Source organism: Acartia tonsa, chromosome 11, assembly GCF_053477335.1.
Source record: "Acartia tonsa isolate MP-2025a chromosome 11, ASM5347733v1, whole genome shotgun sequence".
In the NCBI taxonomy this organism is placed as follows: Eukaryota; Metazoa; Arthropoda; class Copepoda; order Calanoida; family Acartiidae; genus Acartia; species Acartia tonsa.
The window spans coordinates 41,183,971-41,209,547 of NC_137270.1; the positions used below are offsets into that span (position 1 = coordinate 41,183,971).

Consider the following 25,577-nt stretch of genomic DNA (forward strand, 5'->3'; position numbering starts at 1 on the left):
CACACTCGGTCTTGACCTGTTCGTAGGTCAAGGCTTGGCCTGCCTCGCCAAACAGATGGGACGCCATTTCCGCCGCTTACCCTACCAGTGACAGTAGTAGGGCGTTGCGGCGGTTGAGGGAATCATGAGGTGGTACGCGGTAAGCCGCCCATGACATCTCAAGTCTGCGGATATGTGCCGACCAGGATTGCTTGGGCGGCCCTCTAAACTCCGGCAGATTGCTCAGCATCAGCTTGCGGTACTCGGCTGGGGCCGGCTGAGGGTCATCCTGGAGCCATCCTGGGGCTGGGTCGCCTCCTGGGGCTTGATGCTGGTCCATTGGGTCAACGGTGAAACGGCGGGCACAAAGTTATACAGTACTAAAATTGAATGGTTTGTCACTTAAGGCTTCCTAGCCTAACAGCCAACACTGTTTGTATCACTAGGTTGGGAGTTTAGTTACAAAGATATAACTTAGCTGTAATTATCACTAGTTAGGTGTTGAGGTTGTAGGGTAGGCTGGTAGAGGTAGATAGATGTTGAGGGTCTGAACTGCTGTCAGGAACTGATTGGGTTTTCTCTTATCACACTAGAGCTAGAAGGAAAGAAACTTGCAATTCTTTATTTGCTAAAAATACCCCTGTTAAATGCTATGGAGTAGCTCCGCTCTGGTGTGAGTGTGTGTGTGTGTGTGTGTGGAATCTCCTGTCCTTGTAACGCGCGTTCGCGCCGTCAAATCCGCGCACACGGGGAAAACGCGCTCTCACCCCTCAACTCGCTCTCTCATTGGTCCGCTTCGTCCGTTGGATTTATGATATTTTCCGCACTCTGTTGCGCTACCCGTGAATGGCGCTCTGTGTATCCGATCGCTAGCTCCACACTACAGACGGACTTAGTCTAGTGTGGGTAGGAAGGGGGAAGAGCGTGAGGGGACGGGGGTAACTCCGTCCGTTCCCCCTGTGAGGGAGGGGGGTAAATGTGTGCTGGTGTAATAGGGCCTTTTCTTCTTAATCTTAGGCTTATCTATTATATCACCCTGATTGTATTTGCCTTCAATGGAGAGGGGCCCCTCCCTTTCCCTTGGAATAAGGGGTGTATTGTTGTTGTGCTGTGGGCTTGAGATTGTTTTGATTATATTACATCTAGCTTCTATTTTTGTCCTTATCACAATTGCATAACAGATTTGTTTACCAACTCTGTTCTATTTTTAGCTGTTATCACAATACACAGTAATCCAAGCCTGTTCTATTCTTAGATTTATCACAACACAACAATTTGTTTGCCAAGCTTTGCTCATAAATCTATTGTTTGGCCATCACACTAGGGTGGTAATCCCTGCTGTTTTCTAGATGGGTGGCTGCGTTGTAGCTTCTCAGGATACTCGGGGTTGACGTAGTTTTTCTCTGTTCTGGTGCACTACACTCGTATGTTAGCTCGCAGCTTGCAGCTATGTGGCATGTTTCAGCCTATCGGCGGCAGGGAATGTCCCGTCCTGCTAGCGCTGCTGATCCAAATCCGGCTGATGGCGGCAGGGAATGTCCCGTCCTGCTAGCGCCACTGGTTCGGATCCTGCTATTTCTTGCAGTACAGTTGGCCTATTTCCAGCCGTTTACACTTATTTGGCTTGTTTCAGCCGGTCCGCAGGCCTGTTTCAGCCCTTTTGGCGCTCAATTCTCCGTTAGATATCAGCGCTGCTCGCGGTTATTTGTCAGATTTCGCTGTCTCGCTTCCACAACTGCCGGATGCAGAGTTAAACTTTGCTGTCCAGGGTGGGTAATTCAGGTTGCTTGCGTCAGTTTTGCCAGATTCACTGCTGGGAGTACCTTAGCCTCAGATGCGCGTCTGCTCTACACTTGTGGTTCACCGTAATCTCACACAGCTGTCACCAAAGTTGTGGTATCCGCCGAGGATAAATGGCAGACACCGGAGTTCAATTAGATTACGGCAGTGTGACAGACGTGGACACCTTACTATAGAGAAGCTACGCTTCTCTAGCTTTCACTAGATAATGATCAACATCTATTTTCAGTTGTCACTTTATTGAAGGGTTAAGAGATACTGAAGCTATATACAACAAACAATAATTACATGGATAGGAATAAATAATCATAACATAAAAGCATAAATAGTACATATACAATGGTCAGTTTGGGCAATAATGATTCCCCCATCCCTGGAAAGGGTGGGGGAGAATTAAGAATACAGTTAACCATAATAAACATGACAGATTCAATCATTAATTCTAAGCGTAGGGAGGGGGTCACTAGACCCCTTCCCCAGGACTCGGGGGAGGGCCATTGACCCTCCACCGAACCCCAGATCAGGGGTGCCATAGACATGGCTCGCGGTTGCCGAATACCACATGATAAATAACTAGTTTACCTAGAGAACTTAAGGGATAAGACAATGGACGATAGATTTATGTATACCTAAAATTATGGAAAACTAAATTTTTCCTTCTGTAGATTTGTATTAATAGTCGAAAATTTGGTACACTCTTCTAATATTTGTAACAACCAATCAAAATTAAGTATCAAGTATTTTCAGCCAACGAATAAAAAAATGTGTCTATACAACATTTGTTACACCTAAATTTACAGGAAATGCTTTTTATAACTTCTTAATAATGATTTTTTAAAGCGAAGCTTTTCTATAATTATTAAAAGCGAAGGTTTCCTATAATTAGGGTCGGTCCGTCCGTCCGTAACGGATAGCTTTTTTCGTTAATTTAGGCATGTTAAAATTGTCCTATCGATTTCAAACTTTGCATGGTGATTCCTATAGAAGTTAGGTACGAGTTAGAAAGCGTAGCAACTCTATAATCATTACTAGAATGTCCGTACGTCCATTTAAAATATGTTGATTTTTTACAATTTCAACAACTAATTGCATGTGACCTAATTATCCGGTCTGATTTTTAGTATACTGATCCCTGGGACAACAAAGCACAATATTATAAGCGAAGCAACTCTATAATCAAGTCCTAAAAATGTAAGTATGTCCATAAACATTATCCTGTATCAAGCAATTTTTCAACAAATTTGCTTACAATTTTGCTCTTATACATTTGCATTCTGATTATTCAGTTCTGACATTATACAAGTGTTAATGTCCGTTTGTCCTACCGTTTAAGATCTTCGCTTTTATGGACGTTGTCATCCTTGTTTTTATCAACTTTCAATTTTATAATGGATATATGGTAATTTGTGGTCAATTTAGCTTGCTTATATGGACCTCATTTATTGGTTAGTTTCTTCATCCAGTATGAGGGGAGGGTAAAGGAGGCTGATGGGATGTATCGTAATATTAGCAAGCTGTTAGTATCACTTAGTCAGAGTACATGAAAATCTAGTGTAACTTCCAAGTATTAATAAGAGGATTTTAGTAAAGTCTTCTTTTATAAAAAATGACGTCATACTGGCCTACCATTGGTCAATTAAAATATACATATACTGGCCTACCATGGGTAATTCAGTCTGTGTATTGGGTCTATCATTGGTCATTTGTTTTGCATGACTTCAATATTTTTCGAATTTAATATTTTTAAATTCTTGGTTTTAATTAAAAACCAGGGAGTAAGGGAGGGGACAATGGATTGAATATTCAATTTTTAAGAGTCTGGGTACTTTGGGTACTGGCTTAAAGGCAATGTGCATGAATTCAGCAGGTTCTGTCTGACTATGGGTACTAATGCATCAATGCCCGCTAACTAGCTGAGTTAGTTTTGAAAATAGCAGACAGAAAAGATGGCTGGTTTTAACAAATATTTTTCCCAAGAAAATGTCATTTCATGTATAGAAACTCTACTGTGATATTTATGTATTAAACAATCTTAGAACCCCTTGAATTCAGGTGGCATTAAAAAATATATGAGAAGGGTTGACGAAGTTCTAAACACACTTTTTAGTAGCGAAGCTACTCTATAATTCGAAATGTCCGTCCGTCTGTCCGTCTGAGACAAAGTGGGGGAAACGTGATTTTCTCGGCTCCTATAAAAGATAAAAAGCTGAAATTTTTAGTGAAGATTCTTATAACATATGCACATCTAATCTATACATTGTTTTGTCCATCCGTCTGTTATTTGGGGTGCTAGATTGATTCCTACATTTTCATGTTTTTCTGATTTTCTCAACTTCTTTTTAAGATAATGGGCTGAAGTTTTCAGGGATTGCTTAAATTTACATTTTACATATTTTCCTTAGGTAAGTTTTATTACGATTTTTATATTAATAGGGATGCTAGATCGATTCCTAGATTTTTAGATTTTCTATTTTTTTCTCAATTCCTATTCAGGATTTGCAGCTGAAATTATCAGGGATTGAATATGCTCATATTCTACATATTTCCATCAAGTTTCATAAAGATTTGTTTATAAATTGTGGTGCTAGATCGATTCCTAGATTTTTCATTTTTCGTGCTTTAAAGGTTGCGTGATTTTGAAGTTTTTGTCATTTCCCTATTTCATCAAATATATATTGATGACACTGGTATATTGTAAATATATTCTTAATATACATTCATAATTTCTGATCTTCGCTACTTATGGATGCTGTCATCCTTGTTTAGTGATTCATTACAGAATATTACTACATTGTCAAATCTTCTGGATAAATCTGGTTTTCATTGCTCTTCAGCGAAAACTCCTATATTGAATTAATTGCCCATTGTTCCCTCCCTTACTCCCTGATAGAAACACAGGGACGTAAGGGAAATATGAATATAGATTATTATCGCATTCAAAGTTTGATAAACGGGCTTCCTTATTTGATGGCTTTGCAGTTTTGGTACTTTTATTAAATCTTTATTAGTCGGTTTAAACTGATTTTAATCTACAGAAAAGGCAATTTTGTTTAACATCATTCGGGATGTATTGTACTTTTATCTTACAATGTCTTATCCCTAAAGATCCCTGATAAAAAAAGCAAAAGTAGAAATGATCGCAGAATCTTGCTAATTAATCTTGCGAATCAATTAAATTAGACTTGTATTTTAAAACCTTATATTGTCGAGTATCGGTTTGGGGATATGCAAATGGAAGATTAATCGGGTATAGTCCCTTTCGTGGCAACGCCCCTTGAGGGGCGTTTCTTCGTATTTTCACAGTAGCTTTTCTCCTATTTCTGCGGGGGGCTCTAACCCTGCGGGGCCAATTGCCTAACCCAATATAACAAAACCTAACCTAAAATAACGTATCAAAAGCCATTTTCAAAATACGACAAAGCGCCACGAAAGGGACAACACCCGATTAATCAATATTACCCCATTTTTGTAAAAATATCTCCATCCTGGTGGGCACAGGATGCCAGCAAAATAGGTAGGGTTATCCAGTATGACGTCATTTTTTGTAGGCACTATAAATTATATAAAAAAAGAAAACTTGAATACAAATCATTGTCTTTGTACCATTTATTCGGTTGATAGTTGATAGATTATGTAACTTGTTGAATAAGTGTTTTGTCAACCTTAAATTTAGGGCATATTATCAAGTTTTTATAAAGGGATTCATTCAATACCAGATAACAATCGATGTATTATTACTTGGATGTTGCACCAGATTTGCATGTACTCTAATAAAGTGATACTCACAGCCGGCTAACATAATGATACATCACATCCAGTCCCTTAACCCCATCCCCTAATGGATGAACAAACTGAACAATAGATGAGGTCCATATTAGCAAGCTAAATTGACGACAAATTTCCACCTCTCAATAGATTCAACTACATATGTATAAGCTAACCAACACGTTCTGTTTGCTTATAGGCCCTAGATTTTAAAGCAAATGCTTCTGTTTTATATGCTTGAAGTCCATATATCATTAAATATTAATTTTGGATGCGGGGGGGGGGGATTAAACCCCTTTTTAATTTCTCTAAGCACGCCCTTGCTAAGATAATGCTAATTTTTTGTCGGGTAATTAAAATCCATTTGGTTTTATCTAAAACCTGTAAATCTATGTTTGCAAACATTCTGGGATACCAGGGATTTTTAAACCAGGCTTGGGCCGGATACTTTTTTGGGTCGGATACCGGATATCCAGCTGATTTCTAATGCCATATATCCGGTATCCGGCCGTTTATCTGGCTAACTCCAGATATCCTGCCAATTACTGGATATCCGGCATTAGAAAAAATCCGGATATCCGGTATCCGGATAGTTTCAATATCCGGATACCTGTAAATCTATGTTTGCAAACATCCAGAGATAGCACGGATATTTATTACTGTAAGGCTTCAAAACCGATTAATATCCGCCGGATTTAAACCTGTTCTCGGCCATACTAAAAATTATGTATAGCATCGAATTACAGCCCATTTTCAATAAATATAAAAATAAAAATTTAAATCATTTTTATTAACGCATGACATTGGCTCCAAGACGTATCAAAACTGGTTATAATTTATATTTTTTAATATCCGCGGAAAGCTGTCTAAAATATGATGTGATCAATAACTATTACCACGTTTTCTTATTCGTAGGCTCATAAAAATGGGTATTTAATTTTTTTTCCATATTAATAGTGTTTAAACTTTTCAACCAAAAATTGAAATCAAAAAATTTGTGTATCATCAATTTATCGTCCATTGTCTTATCTTAAAATCCTTAAAATAAAGTAACAGATGTTAGTTTGTCCATCTGTCAGTATCGAAGGATCTCGCTAACCTCTGAACATGTATGGTTCTCCTTTACAGGGTAGATTCTCAGAGGTCCTAGGAAGGTTTATACCTATTTTGGGGGTGAGTACCACAACCATCTAAGAGAAATCGGACCAAGAAAAAAATTCCCTTCCCCCCACACTTTAACATTTTTTTAAAAATTTGGATATCCAATTCAATACAACACCTTCCTCAAGTATCTCCGCTAGTATCTAAAAACAGTTGGTGATGATTTCTTGATTCTTTAATGGCTCTCAATATAAATTACATTTGGTGGGGGGGGGGGGGAGGGATACCCACCATCCAATAGCCTAAACATTTTTCTGGATCAATAGAAATCTTCCCTGAAAATTAGATACTAGATCTATATTACATTTCCTTATATCTCTGAAAAAAGGCAAAAATAATTGGCGAGAAATAAAAAGAAACATTAATAGATTGGACATTTTTTACCGCTTTTACAGTACATCAAGATGTACTGTAGAAATAAGATGTTATTTGTCTGTCTGTAAATTTGCCACTTAAGATATCTTAAACGGTTTGTCTGAGAGGTAATAACGTCTTCAACTCTTATTTTTTTAATTATTTCTTTCTGTACTAACCATATGCCCTTATAGGCCTCTAGGGACACTTGGGGGGGGAGGGGAGGGGGGTCCCCATCCATTCATAATTTTAGTTTTAATAAGAATAAGTGAGAAAAAAAATATGGGGGGGGGATTTTTTCCCTCTTGAGAGGGGGTGTTCTGCTTGGTCTCATAAAACTGGTTTTAACTTTAATCATTTGTTTTACATCCGCGGAAAGCTGTCTATAAAACGATGCAATAATAGTTATTTCTCGCATCGTATTATAAACAGCTTTCCGCGGATATAGAATGTTAAGATTGTACTTTTTTATATTCGTAGAAAGCTTGATATAATACGATGCTAGATATAGTTTTTTTCGTATAAATGAGAACCGGTTCTTATCCACCGGATTCGAAAGAATACGAGAAAAAACTATATCTAGCATCGTATTATATAAAAAATTATTTTTGGTTAAATTTTTAGAAATCAATAAAAGGTTGTCCAACCTAGTTACTAATTGAAAGACCACTTTAGATAAAGAGTTTCTAATCAGTATAAACGCCAGAGAGGGAGGGAACAATGGGCTGAAAATTATATGTGTCCCCAATTTTTTTTACAAACACGATCTCTTATTGGAATTTTTGCGACTTGATTGGGTTGCACAAACTTTTCTACCAATGATTTTAATTCTTAAATTTATCTTATATTGCCTTATCCTTCTAAATCCTTATCGAAAACATATATATAAAGAATGATGTCTGTCCTTCCGTCTGTCCGACTGTCCGTCTGTCTGTCCCTTAAGATCTCGGTAACCACTGAACCGATCGGATTCTACTCTACTCTGGTCCTGTTGTGGTTTTATGCTATTTTCTTCCACAAAAAAAACAACAAAAATTCCCCTCAAATTTTTTTTCTCTCGAAAAGTTCGAAAATAGTGGGTGTCCCTCCAATTTTTTAATCATTTCTTTATACAGTGTGTTTTTTTTTATGAGCACTTTTTTGAAAGTAATTTTACCCCACTTATAGTATCAGAATTTAATGATTAATGGCTTATTTTCTTCGTTTTTTAAGGTAAATTATGAAACAACAAAAAAAATTACAGATTTTGTTGAAAAAGTACAGTAAAGTTGAAAATTAAAAACTTAGGTGTCAACATCTAAAAATGGTTTTAGCGCATTTTTTTTATTCTCAAATAATCAACCTTTTGCAAGAATGGCTGCTAAACACTTCAAAGTTGAGATATAGAGCTAAAAATGTATACAGATACTATTAGGGACATGTACTAGAACATATCAAAGTTTGAAGGTCATATCTCATCTAGGGAGGGAGTACTGGCCCCCCAAAGTCGACTACAGAAAATCCATTTTTAAAGAAAAATGCGCTAAAACCATTTTTATATGTTGACACCTAAGTTTAACTATAAGTGGGGTAAAATTGCTTTCAAAAAAGTGCTCATAAAAAAAAACACACTGTATTTAATTTTTTTTTAAAATAACCTCATGGGGCAAAGCCACTAGAGGCTAGTGGCGAAGCCGCTAGTAATTACATAAGATACAGAGGTAACTAATCGGACCTATTGCAATTTACGGTGAAATTTTCCTGATCACAATTATTTTATTAAAGGCTGCTAGCTGCCAAACGGCTGAATGTGTGCATGGCATGCCCGCACACCGTTTTAAGCGGCATAAGAAGGCCAATTAATAATCTGGAATAGCCAAGTTTCAATAATGCACAGGGAAAGTTTTACTGAAGAAAAACACGTAAATAAGTCTTTTTTTATTTAATCTATACGTTCCACCGTTTAGCCGTTAATATCCATTGAAGTTCATGGATTTTTGGAGATAATCGTTAAAATAATCTAGGTTGTGACCGAAGTAGAAAATGTTGGGACAGAAAACGTGTGGCTTGCTGTCGGTGAAGATGGTGTTGCAGGTATGTCTGGTGTACAGACAGACAGACATACAGAATTACAGTCAGACAGAAATACAGACAGACAGACAGAAAGACAGAAAGACAGAAAGACAGAAAGACAGAAAGACAGAAAGACAGACAGACAGACAGACAGACAGACATACATACAGACAGATAGACAGACAGACAGACAGACAGACAGACAGACACAATACAGAAATATACAGATTCTGACAAACAGACAGACAAAGACATATAATAAGACTGACAGACAGAAAGATAGACAACAAATGATAGACAGAAAGACAGACAGAAAAAAAAAAGAAAAAAAGAAAGATATACACAATACACTAATACCTACCTACTGACAGATAAACAAATAGACAGACATTTAGCAAGACTGATAGACAGATAGACAAACTGACAAACAGACAGAAAGACATACACAACACAGTAATACCTACCTACTGACAGAAAAACATATTTAGCAAGACTGACAGATAGACAGAGAGCCAAAGTGATGGACAGACATACAGACATAAAGAAGGAAAGACAGACATGAAGAATATAGGCAGAAAGAAAGATAGATTGAAAGAAATACAGAAAAACACACAGAAAGAAAGAAAGACAGACAAAAAGAACAAAAAGACAGCATGACATATAGACAGACATATATCCAGACTAGAGAGACAGACAGCAAGACATACTTAAAGGCAGACAGACATACATACAGAACTATACAGACAGACATATATCTAGGCAGGTAAACTGATAGACAGACATACATACAGAACCATACAGACAGACATATATCTAGGCAGATAAACTGATAGACAGACATACATACAGAAATCATACAGACAGACATATATCTAGGCAGATAAACTGATAGACAGACATACATACAGAAACTATACAGACAGACATATATCTATGCAGATAAACTGATAGACAGGCATACATACAGAAACCATACAGACATATATCTAGGCAGATAAACTGATAGACAAACATACATACAGACAGACATATATCTAGGCAGATAAACTGATAGACAAACATACATACAGACAGACATACATCTAGGCAGATAAACTGATAGACAGACATACATACAGAAACCATACAGACAGACATCTATCTAGGCAGATAAACTGATAGACAGGCATACATACAGAAACCATACAGACAGACATATATCTAGGCAGATAAACTGATAGACAGACATACATACAGAAACCATACAGACAGACATATATCTAGGCAGATAAACTGATAGACAGGCATACATACAGAAACCATACAGACAGACATATATCTAGGCAGATAAACTGATAGACAGGCATACATACAGAAACCATACAGACATATATCTAGGCAGATAAACTGATAGACAGACATACATACAGAAACCATACAGACAGACATATATCTAGGCAGATAAACTGATAGACAGACATACATACAGAAACCATACAGACAGACATATATCTAGACAGATAAACTGATAGACAGACATACATACAGAACCATACAGACAGACATATATCTAGGCAGATAAACTGATAGACAAACATACATACAGACAGACATATATCTAGGCAGATAAACTTATAGACAGGCATACATACAGACATACATATATCTAGACAGATAAACTGATAGACAGACATACATACAGAACCATACATACAGACATATATCTAGGCAGATAAACTGATAGACAGACATACATACAGAACCATACAGACATACATATATCTAGGCAGATAAACTGATAGACAAACAGACAGACAGAATTCATACAGGCATACTGATAGAGATACATATAGCTAAACAGACAAACAGACAAAATTACAGACATACATATAAATCTAATATTTCTACCTCTTAATGACCATTGCAAATCTGTCCAGAAGTTTTAGAGATATTACATTACCTAATTAATACAAATGTCTAAGCACAAGTCAAGTATATTAAGATTTTTTAATAAGGAAAATCATTGTAAAAATCAATTTTTTAAAAGGTTCCGTGATTTTTGAGGGGTTTTCTAATAAAAATACTAAATATGAAACTTTACAATGGATTTAACCATTGTACTGTTAATAGTTATTTCTCGCCTTCGGCTCCACGGGGCTAAAAAAACTGGTTTTAATCTTTTGATTGTACATTTTTATATTCGTAGAAAGCTGTATATAATACGATGCTAGGCATAGTTTTTTCGTATGGATGAGAACCGGTTCCTATCCACCGGATTCGAATGAATACGAGAAATTTAATTATTACCATTTACTGTTTTGTATTCTAAAAAAAACTTAAAGTAATCAATTGGCATCAATTTATCGTCCATTGCCTTATTCCTTAAAATCCTTGCGTCACCCTTAGGAAGACGGTGAAATTTGCTTAATGTGACGTCATAAAAATGAGGAATTATCCATCTCTTTTTGAGTGGTTTTCTTTCCCACTCCTCCGCTCCTCATCCCTCATTTTTCAAGACGTCAGAATTTTTTTTAGCGACTTTCAGTATCTTCCACCCTTAGAATCGCTCTGAAAGTTTCTGTCGGATAAAATAAAATCCAGTTTGGCTTCGAAACCACTTCATATCATATCCGCTGGATTAAAACCGTTTCGCAGCCATACTGAAAAATCATTTATAGTAACGTATTACAGACAATTTTGTACGATTATTTGGTCTTCGGCTCCTCGGATTAGCAAAACTGGTTTTAAACTTTTATTTTTTTTTTAATATCCTTGAAAAGCTGCCTATAAATCGATGAGATAAATAAATATTTTACATTTATTCAAATATTGGATATTATTATTCTTGTACATAAAACCTTTTAACCTTTTTATTATGCTTTGGTTAGAAACAAAATTTCTAAAATTTTATATAATCGTTATTGAAACATGAACTGGGGACATTTATTATTAAAAAAGATTATTTAATTAGCAGAAATTTTTTTTTGGGGGGGGGTTGATACTTTTCAAATAAATCTTAAGAAGGTTTTAATTATATTTTAAAGTAAGTAAATGATTTTGAGCACTCAACTTAATGAACCAACCCACCGAAATTAAATATAAGTCCCCAAAGATGTTAAGCCAAGAAAATTATATTTTTAAACGTTGGGGACTCGTATAATAAACAGCCCAATGTCACATTCCTCCGTGAGCAACCGAGGAAAAGGTACTTTCCCACAAAGTGCTGAATGTGCATAGAGAAATTATAAATTGGAAATAAGAAACTTCATATTTTGATTTTATGAATACATCTCCTTACATTTACTTGCCTATAACCTGAATTTCAACATTGATTTAAATTTAGATGTCATATTTTACATAACCCTATCTTTGCAGGGAGGGAGATGACATTGTGTTGTTTATTACACTAGTCCTCAAAGTTTTATGTTTTCTTATTCATCGGCTTAACAACTTTGGGGACTTTTACTGAGTTTTGATTGGTTTGCTCAATAAGTTGAGTGTTCTAAACTTTTAATTGTAATCTACAGAAGTGGTAATTTTGTGTATCAGTATAGGGGATGTACATCAATTTATCGGCCATTGTCTTATCCATTTTCATCCCTGACGTTAAACTCAAACCATTTATCATTTTGATCAACTGAAAATTGATTGCCCATTTCTTCCCTAATTTCCGAAGTTGTACAACAGAGGTGAATTCTTAAAAAAGAATTGCCTCACTAAAATCAGTTTGCCCCACTAAAGTCAGTGAGGCCAACTAAAAAATTAGAGGGGATTATTTTGAATCACAAAAATTTTAGCGAGGCAAACCTTTTTTTAAAAGAATTCTTCTCTGATGATTGCAACTATTGAAAAACCTGTTTTCAGCCACTCCGGTCAAAGGGAAAAGCGATATAATGTATTAACTTTTTACAATATATGTACATTCAAAATTTAAACTTTTAAAATTTGGATTTTTTGGAAGTTTGAAGCTTTTTTAGCTAGTGGTAAGTATTGAGATAGGATGAGGGTGCTATGTACACAATCGGAAACCAAGATTCAGCTTACAACCATTTTAATATAAATCAATCAATATGTACTTCAGTAGTTCAAGATACTCAGTACTCAAAAAATGTTCATAAGATTTAAAAGTACAAGGTCTAACATCCATAAAAATAATAATTTTAATGAACGCGGAAAATGTCTATTATATGATGTAAAAATAAATAACTATTTGCAAACCCGAGGAAAATATATACTGTACAAAATCGGATCCTAAATTTCCTTACCATTTTTTATTTTAATCTCTACGAATCTTTCCAGTTTTTCTTAAAATTCCAAGCCTTTCATTTACAGATGATTAGATAAATAAAAGTATATTTTTAATTTTTTTAGTCGTTTCCATAAAATCATAAACAAGTAAATTGAAAAAAGGCTTATTTTTTTTTGAGGATTTATGCATTAATCAAAGCAGTATATACCAATTGCCTATTGGTTGATACAAAACAAGCTGATCCTTATTGGTTTAGAGCGATAGCCAATTGGGCGCGGCTTCCAATGACGTCCTTTAATTAGGAAATGGTAAAAGTTGCAATATCCATTTAAAAACTAGGCCAGGACCTAATTTATAGCCAGGTTTCCTATCCCTTATCCCTGGTATATACATTTATTTTTTAGTTTTGGACGAAACTACTCTGCAACCAGTTTTAAAGTTCTCCTACTCAAACATTATCTCCTTTGGAGGGTGTGGTCAGGTACACATTTTTTACGCGCATTTTTATGGACTGCGCTTTTTAAAAAAGTATTAGAGATATAATGTATAGGGACAACGTGTCTCAAAAATGATCCATGTAACGTCATAAAAATGAGGGAGATGAGAAGTGGAAAGGAAAACCCATAAAAAAGAAATTGATAATGAATTATTTTTATGACGTCACAAATTCATTTAATTTTAAATATACCAACGGCCGCGCACCTAAGTGAGGGAGAAAAGTAAAATTAAAAAAAAAATCCCATGACCTTCTTGAAGCTTCTCAAAAATGGAGAACTTAATCAATCCAGTGATTGTTGAGATCTTAACGGACAAACTAAATTCTCTAGTATTTTAATTTTAAGAAAAAGAGGGTACATTGGTTTGTTTTTACACTAGTACCAAAGGTTTTATAATAAAGTTTTCTTATTTGTTATCTAAAAACTTTGGGGACTTAAATTTTGATTGGTTGGTTCATAAAATTGAGTTTTCAAACATAAATCTACAGAATGGATAATTTTGTCCCTCAAAATCGGGAATTTACATGCATTTATTGGCCATTGTCTTATCCCTTTTGATCACTGTATAATTATATTTTACATAGGATTTTATGTTGGTTGTTTTGGAGAGTTCAGGCATCGAGCATGTGGAGAAATCTAGAAAATTATTATTTGCCACCACTAAAGTCAAGGTATCTATCTATCTATCAATCTATCTATCTATCTATCTATCTATCTATCTATCTATCTATCTATCTATCTATCTATCTATCTATCTATCTATCTATCTATCTATCTATCTATCTATCTATCTATCTATCTATCTATCTATCTATCTATCTATCTATCTATCTATCTATCTATCTATCTATCTATCTATCTATCTATCTATCTATCTATCTATCTATCTATCTATCTATCTATCTATCTATCTATCTATCTATCTATCTATCTAGATACTAGAGCTAACAGTATTAATAGCCGACTATATGAATATGATAGTGGAACACCAGCCCTCGTCCCTCAGAGCCAGACCTAAATCCAGGTAAGATACTTTCCACAGTATCACTTCGAATCCGATCTATATCCGTTGAATTAGAACCGGTTCTCAGCCATTCTGAAAATTAATTAATAGCATCGTACTACAAGCAATTTTCACGAATAATAAAATAAATATGATAAATTGATACTAGTCTTCTTTCTTCTCCATATCAAGGGATTGCCATTTTTGGGATAGGTTTTTACTTGCAGCTTATCTTTATCAAACTTTTAAAACGTTGTTATCTCAGGCTTACAGGTGTCTGATGCACGCGGCTGCAAAGCTCTAGAAACTTCTGACCAATTTGTTTTGTAGGTCTGTTTCCAAGACCCGTCCGTCCGCACCTTCTACTCCTAGGTTGTGCAATAATAGGTAGGACTCTTTCATTAAAAGCGACTGCGTCCTAACTTTTGTGATTTTGTTTTGGTCCAAAGTTCAAAGTTTTGATTCAACGGGTTTCAACAAAATAGAGTTTTTCAATAATTACTCAATAGAATTCGAAAAGTAAGGTGTCAAATTAAAGATCTTACTATTTTTGTTTATAATGGCTTCTTCTTTTTGTTGTTGCGTTTTAGTACATTAAAACCAACTTAATTTAAAAAAAACTACATTACTTCAAAAATAAGAGGTCTTCAAAAAAACCGATGGAATATCTAAATTCTATGGATCATTTTACATCTACTACTTACTAAAAGCACCGAAAAAAAATCGCAAAAGTTAGGACACGTTCTTTAAATCTCATGATGGTTTCAGCTATAATCTAGCTCCTTGTCTCCCCTCGAATACAAAGCCCCCTAGATGTTAGGGGCGTATTATATAGTTCTCTAATCAAACCCAATCTAACTTTCTATCTACATGGGCCAAGGGACAAGGAATAGTTTATCCAAAGAAAAACTATTCTTTAACAACTTTTCACCGATCAAATTTAATCGAATCTTTTAAATACAACTTTATTTTTATTAATTGTAAAAATTAATGCTGACAATCTCATGATATTCTTCTTTACTGGTCTAAAGTTGTGGTAAAATAGTTTTTCTTGAGTACCATCCCCAATCCCTGCAGGTGAGATATCAGGGAGGGAGAGGATATAGGGCTGTTTATTACACTGATTCCCAAAGTTTTTATTATAACGTTTTCTTATTCAATGGCTTTGGGTGCTATTTTTAATTTTGATTGCTTGGATCATTAAGTTGAGTGTTTAAACGTTTCAACCACAAATTGTAATCTACAAAGGGGTAATATTGTTTATCATCATTGGGGATGTACCTTAATTTATGAGCCATTGTCTTATCACTTTAGTTACCGAGCCTGGTAATACATGCAAATTTTTCAGCAAAATGTAAGGTAGTAGAAGAGAGTTGCAAAAAAAAGTTTTTTAAAAGTTTTAAAAGCGATGCTTTTCTATAACTAGGGTTAGTACGTCCATCCGTTTCGGAAAGCTCTTACCGTTAATTTAAGCTTGTAAGAATTATCGTTTTCTAATTTGGCATAATTACTCCTGTAGTCGTTACAAAGCTACAATGTCATAAATGAAGCATCTCCATAATCAAGTTCTAAAAACGTAAGAATCCTACATCTAAGCAGTTTCACAACAAATCTATTCATAATTTTGTTTAAATTTAAACATTTTCTACTTTTTAGTATTTATCTTTTTTTTCAGAAATGGGTAATTTCTTCCCCTAACTCTCACACCCTAATTTTTTTAATAAATTGAAATTAAGTGTGTTGGGGGGGGGGGGGGAGTTTTCGGGTTGTTTGATTATTTCTTTGGACTAGGTACTGGAAAACCTTCAGGTGTGGGAATAGGAACAATAACCTCCAATAATTTAATTAATTTATTTCAAAATAAAAAGAGAGTAGGGGAAGGGGGGGGTGGTGAGTTGAAGTGTCTAACAGTCACTTTGTGTGATAGTCGCAAGAAATATTAACATTAATATTTAAGTTCAATTGGACGATTCTAACAATTTATATAAGATGTATTGACTGGGTAAATTTAACGTCAATTTTGCTTGTTAATATGGATATCATTTATTGGTCAGTTCGTTCATTCAGTAGAAGGAGAGATAGTGGGTGAAGGGGTAAATTAAATGGATGGGGGTATGATAAGTTTAGCCAACTGCGGGCACTATTTTATGAGAGTACATGAAAATCTGGTTAAAGATCCAAGTAATTATTATTCTAAAATACCTAAATTCATGATATGACAAAACATAATTATGTAACTCCTTTGATTTTGAAAATACATACGATTAAAAATAAATTTAAAAGAAATGATTTAATAGAAACACATATTTTTAGATTTTACCAAAATCAGGTTTTACAGATTTTACAATCTGGCTTAAAATTTTTTGCTTAAAAATTTCATACTAATAAGTACTGAAATTAGCAGGATAATACCAACCTTTTTGCTGCTGTTATCATATCAATATAGGAGTGTTATTGTGATTGTCTGTATGTCTGTACCGAAGGATCTTGCTAACCGCTGAAACGATATGGTTATTCTTTACATTATTGCTTTTCATAGGTCCTATTTTGGGGGAGCGATACACAACCATTCCAAGAGAATTCGCCCCTAGAAAAAAGATCCCCCTCCCCCCCGCGTATAAATATATTTTTTCTTCAACAAAACTAAAATTAAAATTGGGGGTTCTACGATCTACCCCCATTCCCCCCCCCCTGAGGTTTCTTATTATATAAGTCATAAAAAGGTTCATTTAATTTACATTCCTTTTTGCCGCCTCATTTTAATTAAATTCTTAGCTTTTATATTTTTCCTTGATTTTTGCCGTAAAATAATTTTACAACAATTAGCCTCAAATTGACCCACGATGTTTTTCATATTTTGTACTCAAAAAAATGTGCGATTTTGTTTAACTTTTATCATGTGATGTTTTTGTGTATGCTCAACTTCTTTATATAACGGCAGACAGAAAGGGGACATTGGGGCCGCTGTGTATTATTCAAGTTACCAAAGTTTTTAATAATGTTTTCATTTTCATTGGCTTAGCATCTTAAAGGACTTTTATTGAATTTTGATTGGTTAGTTCATTTAGTTGAGTGTCTAAACGTTACAACCACTAATTGTATCTACAGAAGGGGTAAGACTGTACCTCATCATTTATCGGCCATTGTCTTATCCCTTTAGATTCCTGGAAAACAAACTACGTTCCTAGTGGCATCTATGAGCATTTAAGTGATTCTAGGAGCGATTCTTCTTAGGAGGGTGGGTGTACCCTGCCCCAAAATAGTTATAAACCATATCTAAATACTACAATGAAAAGGTGAATCCTATCTGTTCAGTAGTTAGTGAGATCCTTTTGTACACGCAAACTAATACACAGGTCCACTGAATTTGAGTTTCCGATTGTGTACATAGCATCCTCATCCTATCTCAATATTTACAACTAGCTAAAAAAGCTTCAAACTTCAAATTTTGTTTTATTTTATTTTCAAGGAATATAGTATAATTATATCATACAAAAAATTGTCGTCATAAAATACAAAAAATCAGCATGTTTTAAATAGATGCAAGGTCTTGCTGGTAACAATAAAAGAATAAAATTAGTAAATTTTCTGTGTGTCAATCTTAAAGGTACATTTGCAACCTTACAGTACTACAAGGATGACTTTTCCGAGAATATTAGATTTATAAGCTTTTTTTTAAATAGGACACATAGTTAAATAAAATTTTAGCAGAAAAAAAAACTTTTTTGCCATTGTCCAAATGACCGTTTAAAAGAATAGTGTCCAAAAAAAATCCATTATGTCTGCTTCTTGAAATACTTGCCTGTAAAGGAGAACCCGATCAGTTCAGCAGTTAGCGAGATCCTTTGGTATAAACAGACAGAGAGACAGACAGACAGACATCGTTCTACTTTGTATTAAAGATAACAAAAATTTCTTATCCTTTTATGAATTAAGGATACTAGACCAATACACGAACCAAGAGACCACATACACATGCATAGGCCTCTAGGGGCACCCATCTAAAGGGGGGAATGAAAAGAAAAAGGGGGGGGGGAATATTCCTTTTTGATAGTTCATACTTTCTCCTATACAGATAAAAACACTTACTGGACCTATAAGAAGCTCCACTGTAAAGAAGAACTTATATATCCTTCGCTTTCCTAAGAAATTTAAGGACTATTTTTAAAAATAATATGAAAAATGTTAAGCAAGTTAAAGAGTTGGTTTAAATTTAACACATAACCATGGAAACACGTGTCGTGGGCAGGCAGACGGTCATAGTTACCCACTATTCTGAGCTTGTACACAGGTTTAAAAAGTACAGTGTTTTTTGATAGGCTAAAAGTATTGCTGTATTTAACCCACTTACCATGGACAGAAGTTAAAAATCAATATATCATTACCTTCATTGATATGAGAAATATTGTATCAGACATTAACATTTGATGGTTTTCAACAAATCATGCCTTAAAACCGGTTTTCCTAAAGAGCCTTATTATTGAAGATCAATGGACCATCCTAATTTAAAGGGTGTGCAAAAATACGTCAATTTTTAAATTTCAAATTGCGCAGCTTGTGTTAATACTAGAAAAATGTTGTGCATACCGTTAGAATCGTCATTAATTCTATTTTTGGAAATATATATATCATATTTGTTCTATTTTCTAAAAAAAAACACACTGTAGAAGAGAAAATAACCTTTAAAATGTTAAATTATTTATGGGTTTTTAAAAATCTCTATGTTTTGTGCATTTTAGTTGATGAACCTGTATAAATTGTAAAATCCGAGAAAAATACCAAAATATATACTGTACAAAATCAGAAGATGAGTTAGCCGGTTGTCATAAATCCACCTAAAAAGGTTTTCCAGCAAAATTGCAAAATTTTTAAAATGCTTTATTATGAACTAGCGACTACGCCCCTAGAGGCCTCCAGGGGCACTTGAGGCGGATGTAGTTGAATTTGATAACCATTTTTTATTTCAGAAAAAAAAATTGGGGGGGATTTTTTTTCTAGGGGCGATTTCTCTTGGGAGGGTGGTGGTACCCTCCCCCAAAATAGTTATAAACCTTCCCAGGACCCATGAGAAGCTACCCTGTAAAGGAGAACCCGATCGGTTCAGCGGTTAGCGAAATCCTTCGGTATAGACAAACAGATAGACATCCTGTTACTTTATTATAAGGATAAGAAATAATTTTAATTCTATTCTTATATAAAAGCAAATTGCTGTCTGTCTATAGCTTAAGTTCTTGCTTACTGATGAATCGATATGGTTTTATTTACAGTAACGCTTCTAATTGGTTCGTGGAAGGTTTTAAACTATTTTGGGGAAAAAATATCATCTACCCCCAAAAAGTAACTTTTATTTAAAAACTAAATTAAAAATTATTAACTTCTTTCTTTAAAGTTTCCCTAGAGGCCTTTAGGGACGCATCCGCTAGTCAATGAAGTAAAATATTTATTGTGTAGCAAAAGAAATCTGAAACGGCTGGATAAATTAAGTTTTTTTTTACATTAGGGTCTATTTGAAGCTTAACTATAATAGAAAGCTTAATCGGTTTAGCGGTTGATGAGAATTTGAGATCCTAAGCTTTTAGACAAAAACCCTTTCTACTTTATTTAATAGGATTGCCATATATATTTGCTTTTTCTACATATCAACATTTTACATTTTTAGAGAACATTAAAAAGCTGTAAAATAAAACAAGGTAGCCCCTGCCCCCCCCCCCCTGACTTATCTTCCCACTGCCTAGCATGTTTTAATGGATGTAGAATATACGTGGATTTTATGCCAGGGGAAAATTGTCATCAATTTAGATTGCTAATATGGAACTAGTTTACTGGTCAGTTCGTTCATTTTTAGGGAAGAGGATAAGGTGAAAGTGTTGGATTGGGAGGTATTTTATCCCGCTGCGAGTTTCTCTTTTATTTTTATTAGAGAATATTAAAATCTGGTGTAACATCCAAGTAATAATAAATCCATTACTGCTTAGTATATTTTGATGAGCTGAATTTGAATTTCCGAATGTGTACACAGTTTCCTCGGTGTTTCCTCATCCTATCTCAATATTTACTACTAGTAATAAAATCCAAGCTTCCAAAAAATCTAAATTTAAATGTACATTTAAATAAACGATTTATACATTATACATCTAAAATTTAAATTTTTAAAAATATATTTTTAAATTTTTTTTTAAGTTTGAAGCTTTTAGCTAGTAATAAATATTGAGATAGGATGAGGAAACACCGTGTACTCATTCGGAAATTAAATTTCAGTTCATCTATATTTTGTATCTATTCACTCAAATATCGAAATAACGAATACGCCCCTTGGTATATAAATTCTACCCGTTTACACCCCCCTCCCCCGCCCCCTCCAATTATACTTAGATACTTAAATATAGTACGTCTTACCCCTATAATTACGCCGCCATGTACTATCGCACCAAACCCTATTGTTTGTTTTGTATTTTATATGCCCATAATTCGGCCTTTAAGCGAAGCTACTCTAAGGTTATATTTTAGAAGCGCAGCCACTATATAAGAAACTTGCGACACTCCTCTAGAGGCATATGATACAAACAAACAGACAGGCTGAAAAACATACAGATATACAGACATACAGACAAACAGACAGACAGACAGACAAACAGACAGACAGACAGACAAACAGACAGACAAACAAATACAAACATAGATACACACAGACATACACACATACACACAGACATACAAACATTCAAACAAACAGACATAAGGACAAACAGACATACAGACATGCATTCATACAAACATACAGACAAACAGACATACAAACATTCAGATATAAAGACATACAAACACAAATACATAAAGACATACAAACATACAAACAAACAGACAGACATAAAGATAAACAGACATACAAAAATACAAACATACATACAAACATACATACAGACTGGCAGACAGACAAACTTACAGACAGGCAGACAAACATACAACATACAAACATACTTACACACATACATGAAGACGTACAAACATACAAACAAACAAACATACATACATACAGACATACATACATAAAAATACATACAAACTTACAGACATACATACAGACAGACAGGCAGACAGACAGATATACAGATAGACAAACAGATTTACAGACAGGCAGACAGACAGATAGACAGACAGACAGATAGGTAGACAGATAGACAGACGGACATACAAAAATACAAACATACATACAAACAGACATACTTACACACATACAGACAGATAGACAGACAGACAGATAGGTAGACAGATAGACAGACGGACATAAATACATACAAACATACAAACAAATATACATACAGACATAAAGATAAACAGACATAAAGACATACAAACATACACACATACATAAAGACATACAAACATACAAACAAACAAACATTTAGACAAACAGACATACATACATACAGACAATCAGACACACAGACATACAGACTTACAGAAATACAAACATACATACAAACAGACAGGAAGACAGACAAATATGCAAACAGACAGATATACAAACATACAGATAGATATACAGACATACAGAAATACAGATAGACAAACAGATTTACATACAGGCAGACAGACAGACAGATAGACAGACAGACAGATAGGTAGACAGATAGACAGACGGACATACAAAAATACATACAAACTTACAGACATACATACAGACAGGCATGCAGACAGACAGGCATAATTAGGAATAAAAAAAATACTTTTTAGCCGTGGATAACTGTCTATTAATGTTATACAATAACCACATATGAATTAATATAATTAGACCCATCCATTCTTGGAATTTTCCAATCTAAATACTTTGTACCTTTTTGTTTTTACGTTGAGGATTGAACTTTCGATTTATCACGTAGCGTACTATAATATACCAAACTATTTATCCCTATTTTTAAAAGCGAAGCTTTTCTATAATTAGGGTCGGTCCGTCCGTTCAAGACGGATAGTTTATTCATTAATTTATGCATGTAAAAATCGATTTAAAACTTTGCATGATGATTGCTGTAGTAGTTTGGTACGATTTAGAAAGCGTAGGGAACTCTAAAATCATTACCAGAATGTCCGTACGTCTATTTTAAACATGTTTTTTTTATTTTTTTTTAACAACCAAATTTTTATGTGATCTAATTATCCGATTGGGAAAACTAGCCTAAAACCCTTCCGAGACCTATGTGAGGCTTCCTTTAAATGTATAATACAATCGGTTTAGTGGTTATGTAAATCATAAGCTAATGCAAAAAAAACCTTACTGCTTCATATAATATTTAGTTATCAACACAGTTTAATTAAACATGTTATTTTTATTTGATAAGTCCAATACACAGTGTTTCATGTTAAAAACAATCTTCAGTTGGTTATAAATAAAAAGACATGATGCTTTAATGAGCATAAGGTTTATTCTGTTTATTAAAAACAAAAGATGATTTTTTTCCTCCAGTGGAGGTAAGGAATGAGTGGGGGGGGGTTGATTTAGGAGGATATCGAAGTTTATGTAGTATTATCAACTAGGATATCTAAAAAATAGCCTAAAACCATTGTATAGACAGAGGGAATACTTACAGACAAACATACCTAGTTTATCTTTGTATTGGAGAATTATGGATACTGGTTGCCAAACCATTTTTTACAATTTCTGTGGTTAGTTAGATATTTATAATTTTCAGCAATTTATAAAAAAAAACCCAAGGATGACAACATCCATAAAAGCAAAGTTTAGAAAAAAGTCTAAAAACGGTCTTGGTGCGTTGTTGTATTATTTTTCTAAGAATAAATAACACATATTCCAGTATGGCTTCGAAGCAAATTAATTTTCGCTGGATTAGAATCGGTTCTCAGAAATGCTCATCGTATTACAGACCATTTTCCACGAATATTAAAATAAAAAATTTTTAAATTTTAACGTGACTAACAAAACTGATTTTAATCTTATAATGTTCCATTCTAATATCTGCGGAAAGCTGTCTATAATACACAAATATATAATCTAATATCTTTGACTCCTAGGGCACTCTTATAGCAAAGACTCTAATAGCAAATACTCTAATATAAGCATACAACTTTTCTGTTAGAATGAGTGAGTGAGTCAGTGAGGGAAGTGGATATCAATAGAGATACTACGCATATAAAATATTGCCCCAAGCTTAAGACTTAATCATAATGGATATACAATATACGTGGATATTATGACATGTCAAAATTTGAAGTTAATTAAGTTTGCTTTTATGGACCTCGTTTTTTGGTCAGTTAGTTCATTCAGTAGAAGGTGAGGGGATTTGGGGTATCGTTATTTTAGCCAGCTGATAGTATTATTTGTTAGACTACATGCAAATCTGGATCAACATCCAAGTATTAATATATCGAATATAATTACTATTATAAGATTGATTGATTGAAAGTTGGTTTTTGAGTATAAATGATACATTAAGTATTTCAAATATATTTATATAACATATAACACAACCAGGGAGGGAGGGGCCATTGGACATTAAATTTGTTTGGTCCTTAATAATAATGAAAGAAGGAGGGGTCATTGGGCTGTTTATTACACGAGTCCCCAAAGTTTTGTATACTACTTTTGGTATTCGTTGGCTATACAACTTTGGGGACTGTTATTGAATTTTGATTGGTTTATCAATTTATCTGTCCTAATGTTTCAAACACTAACTGTAAACTACAGAAGGGGTAATTTTGTGTATCATCATAGGGTATTTACATCAATTTGTCGGCCATTGTCTTATCCCTTTAGATCCCTCATAGTTTGTTCTTCCATTTGTTGACTATTGATTGGGTCTTACAAACTAGCACTGTAAACGTTTACTCTAAGGAAAAAGGGGTAAATTAGTTTATCATAATACTAGCGGCTTCGCCCCTAGCCTCTAGGGGCTTTGCCCCAAGAGGTGATCAAAAAAAAATTGAGGTGAAATTCGTAAAAGGACCAAGGAAATCTTCTGCAAAAAAAAATAAAGGACCTAGGAAATCTTCTGCAAAAAAAAAAAAAAAAAAAAAAAAATAGGGGGGGATTTTTTTTGTTTTTTGGGGGGTTGGGGGTGTCCCACCCCCCAAGAAAATAGCCTAAAACCACCACATGACCAGTAGGTATATACCCTGAAGAGTAGAATCCAATCGGTTCAGTGGTTACCGAGATCTTAAGGGACAGACAGACGGACAGACGGACAGACATCAAGCTACTTTGTATTATAGATATCGTTTGTTGTCTTATTCCTTAAGAATCCTGAGTAAAGCCCAGTTAAAAAGAATTTACCCTGAAGCAAAATAACTACAAAAAGTGTAAAAAGGTGTTTTTTTACGCCTTTTTCAAGATAATAACATTTTCTTTCATTAATTCAATTTTTAGAGCCTTCTGGCCAATTGTATTTGCTTTTAGACATCAAAAACAATTATCTTGAAAATGTTTGTCTGCAGACGTTTTAAGCAGTTATTGGATGTCTTTAGTTGCAGAAATAATTTATACCAGATTACCAGACTAACGGCTTCGCCCCTAGCCTCTAGGGGCGAAGTCTCATCAGGTTTGTCCAACTTAATTTTTCGTATTTTAGATTGAAAAGAAAAATTTAAAAACAAATTTGGTGGGTGAGAATTTTTGTTTTTTTTTAATAGGGGGGGGGGGGGTATTATTCATTTTTTTTTGGGGGGGGGGAGAGGTAGGGGATGTCCCACCCCAAAAGAAAATAGCTTAAAAACATTACAGGACCAG

General features: G+C 34.5%; 1 protein-coding gene across 3 annotated transcripts in view; it reads left to right on the top strand.

The window, feature by feature from the left end:
• LOC145332324 (uncharacterized protein CG43867-like) overlaps nucleotides 1-25,577 on the top strand; it is a 283,573-nt gene that overhangs the window by 249,243 nt on the left and 8,753 nt on the right. For all 3 annotated transcript variants that reach the window (XM_080177312.1, XM_080177313.1, XM_080177314.1), the window contains 5 exons: nucleotides 9,063-9,132; nucleotides 13,744-13,820; nucleotides 14,421-14,507; nucleotides 14,772-14,860; nucleotides 15,170-15,226. In XM_080177312.1, the coding sequence (XP_080033438.1) occupies nucleotides 9,063-9,132; nucleotides 13,744-13,820; nucleotides 14,421-14,507; nucleotides 14,772-14,860; nucleotides 15,170-15,226 (380 nt within the window). The remainder of the gene's footprint in view (nucleotides 1-9,062; nucleotides 9,133-13,743; nucleotides 13,821-14,420; nucleotides 14,508-14,771; nucleotides 14,861-15,169; nucleotides 15,227-25,577) is intronic.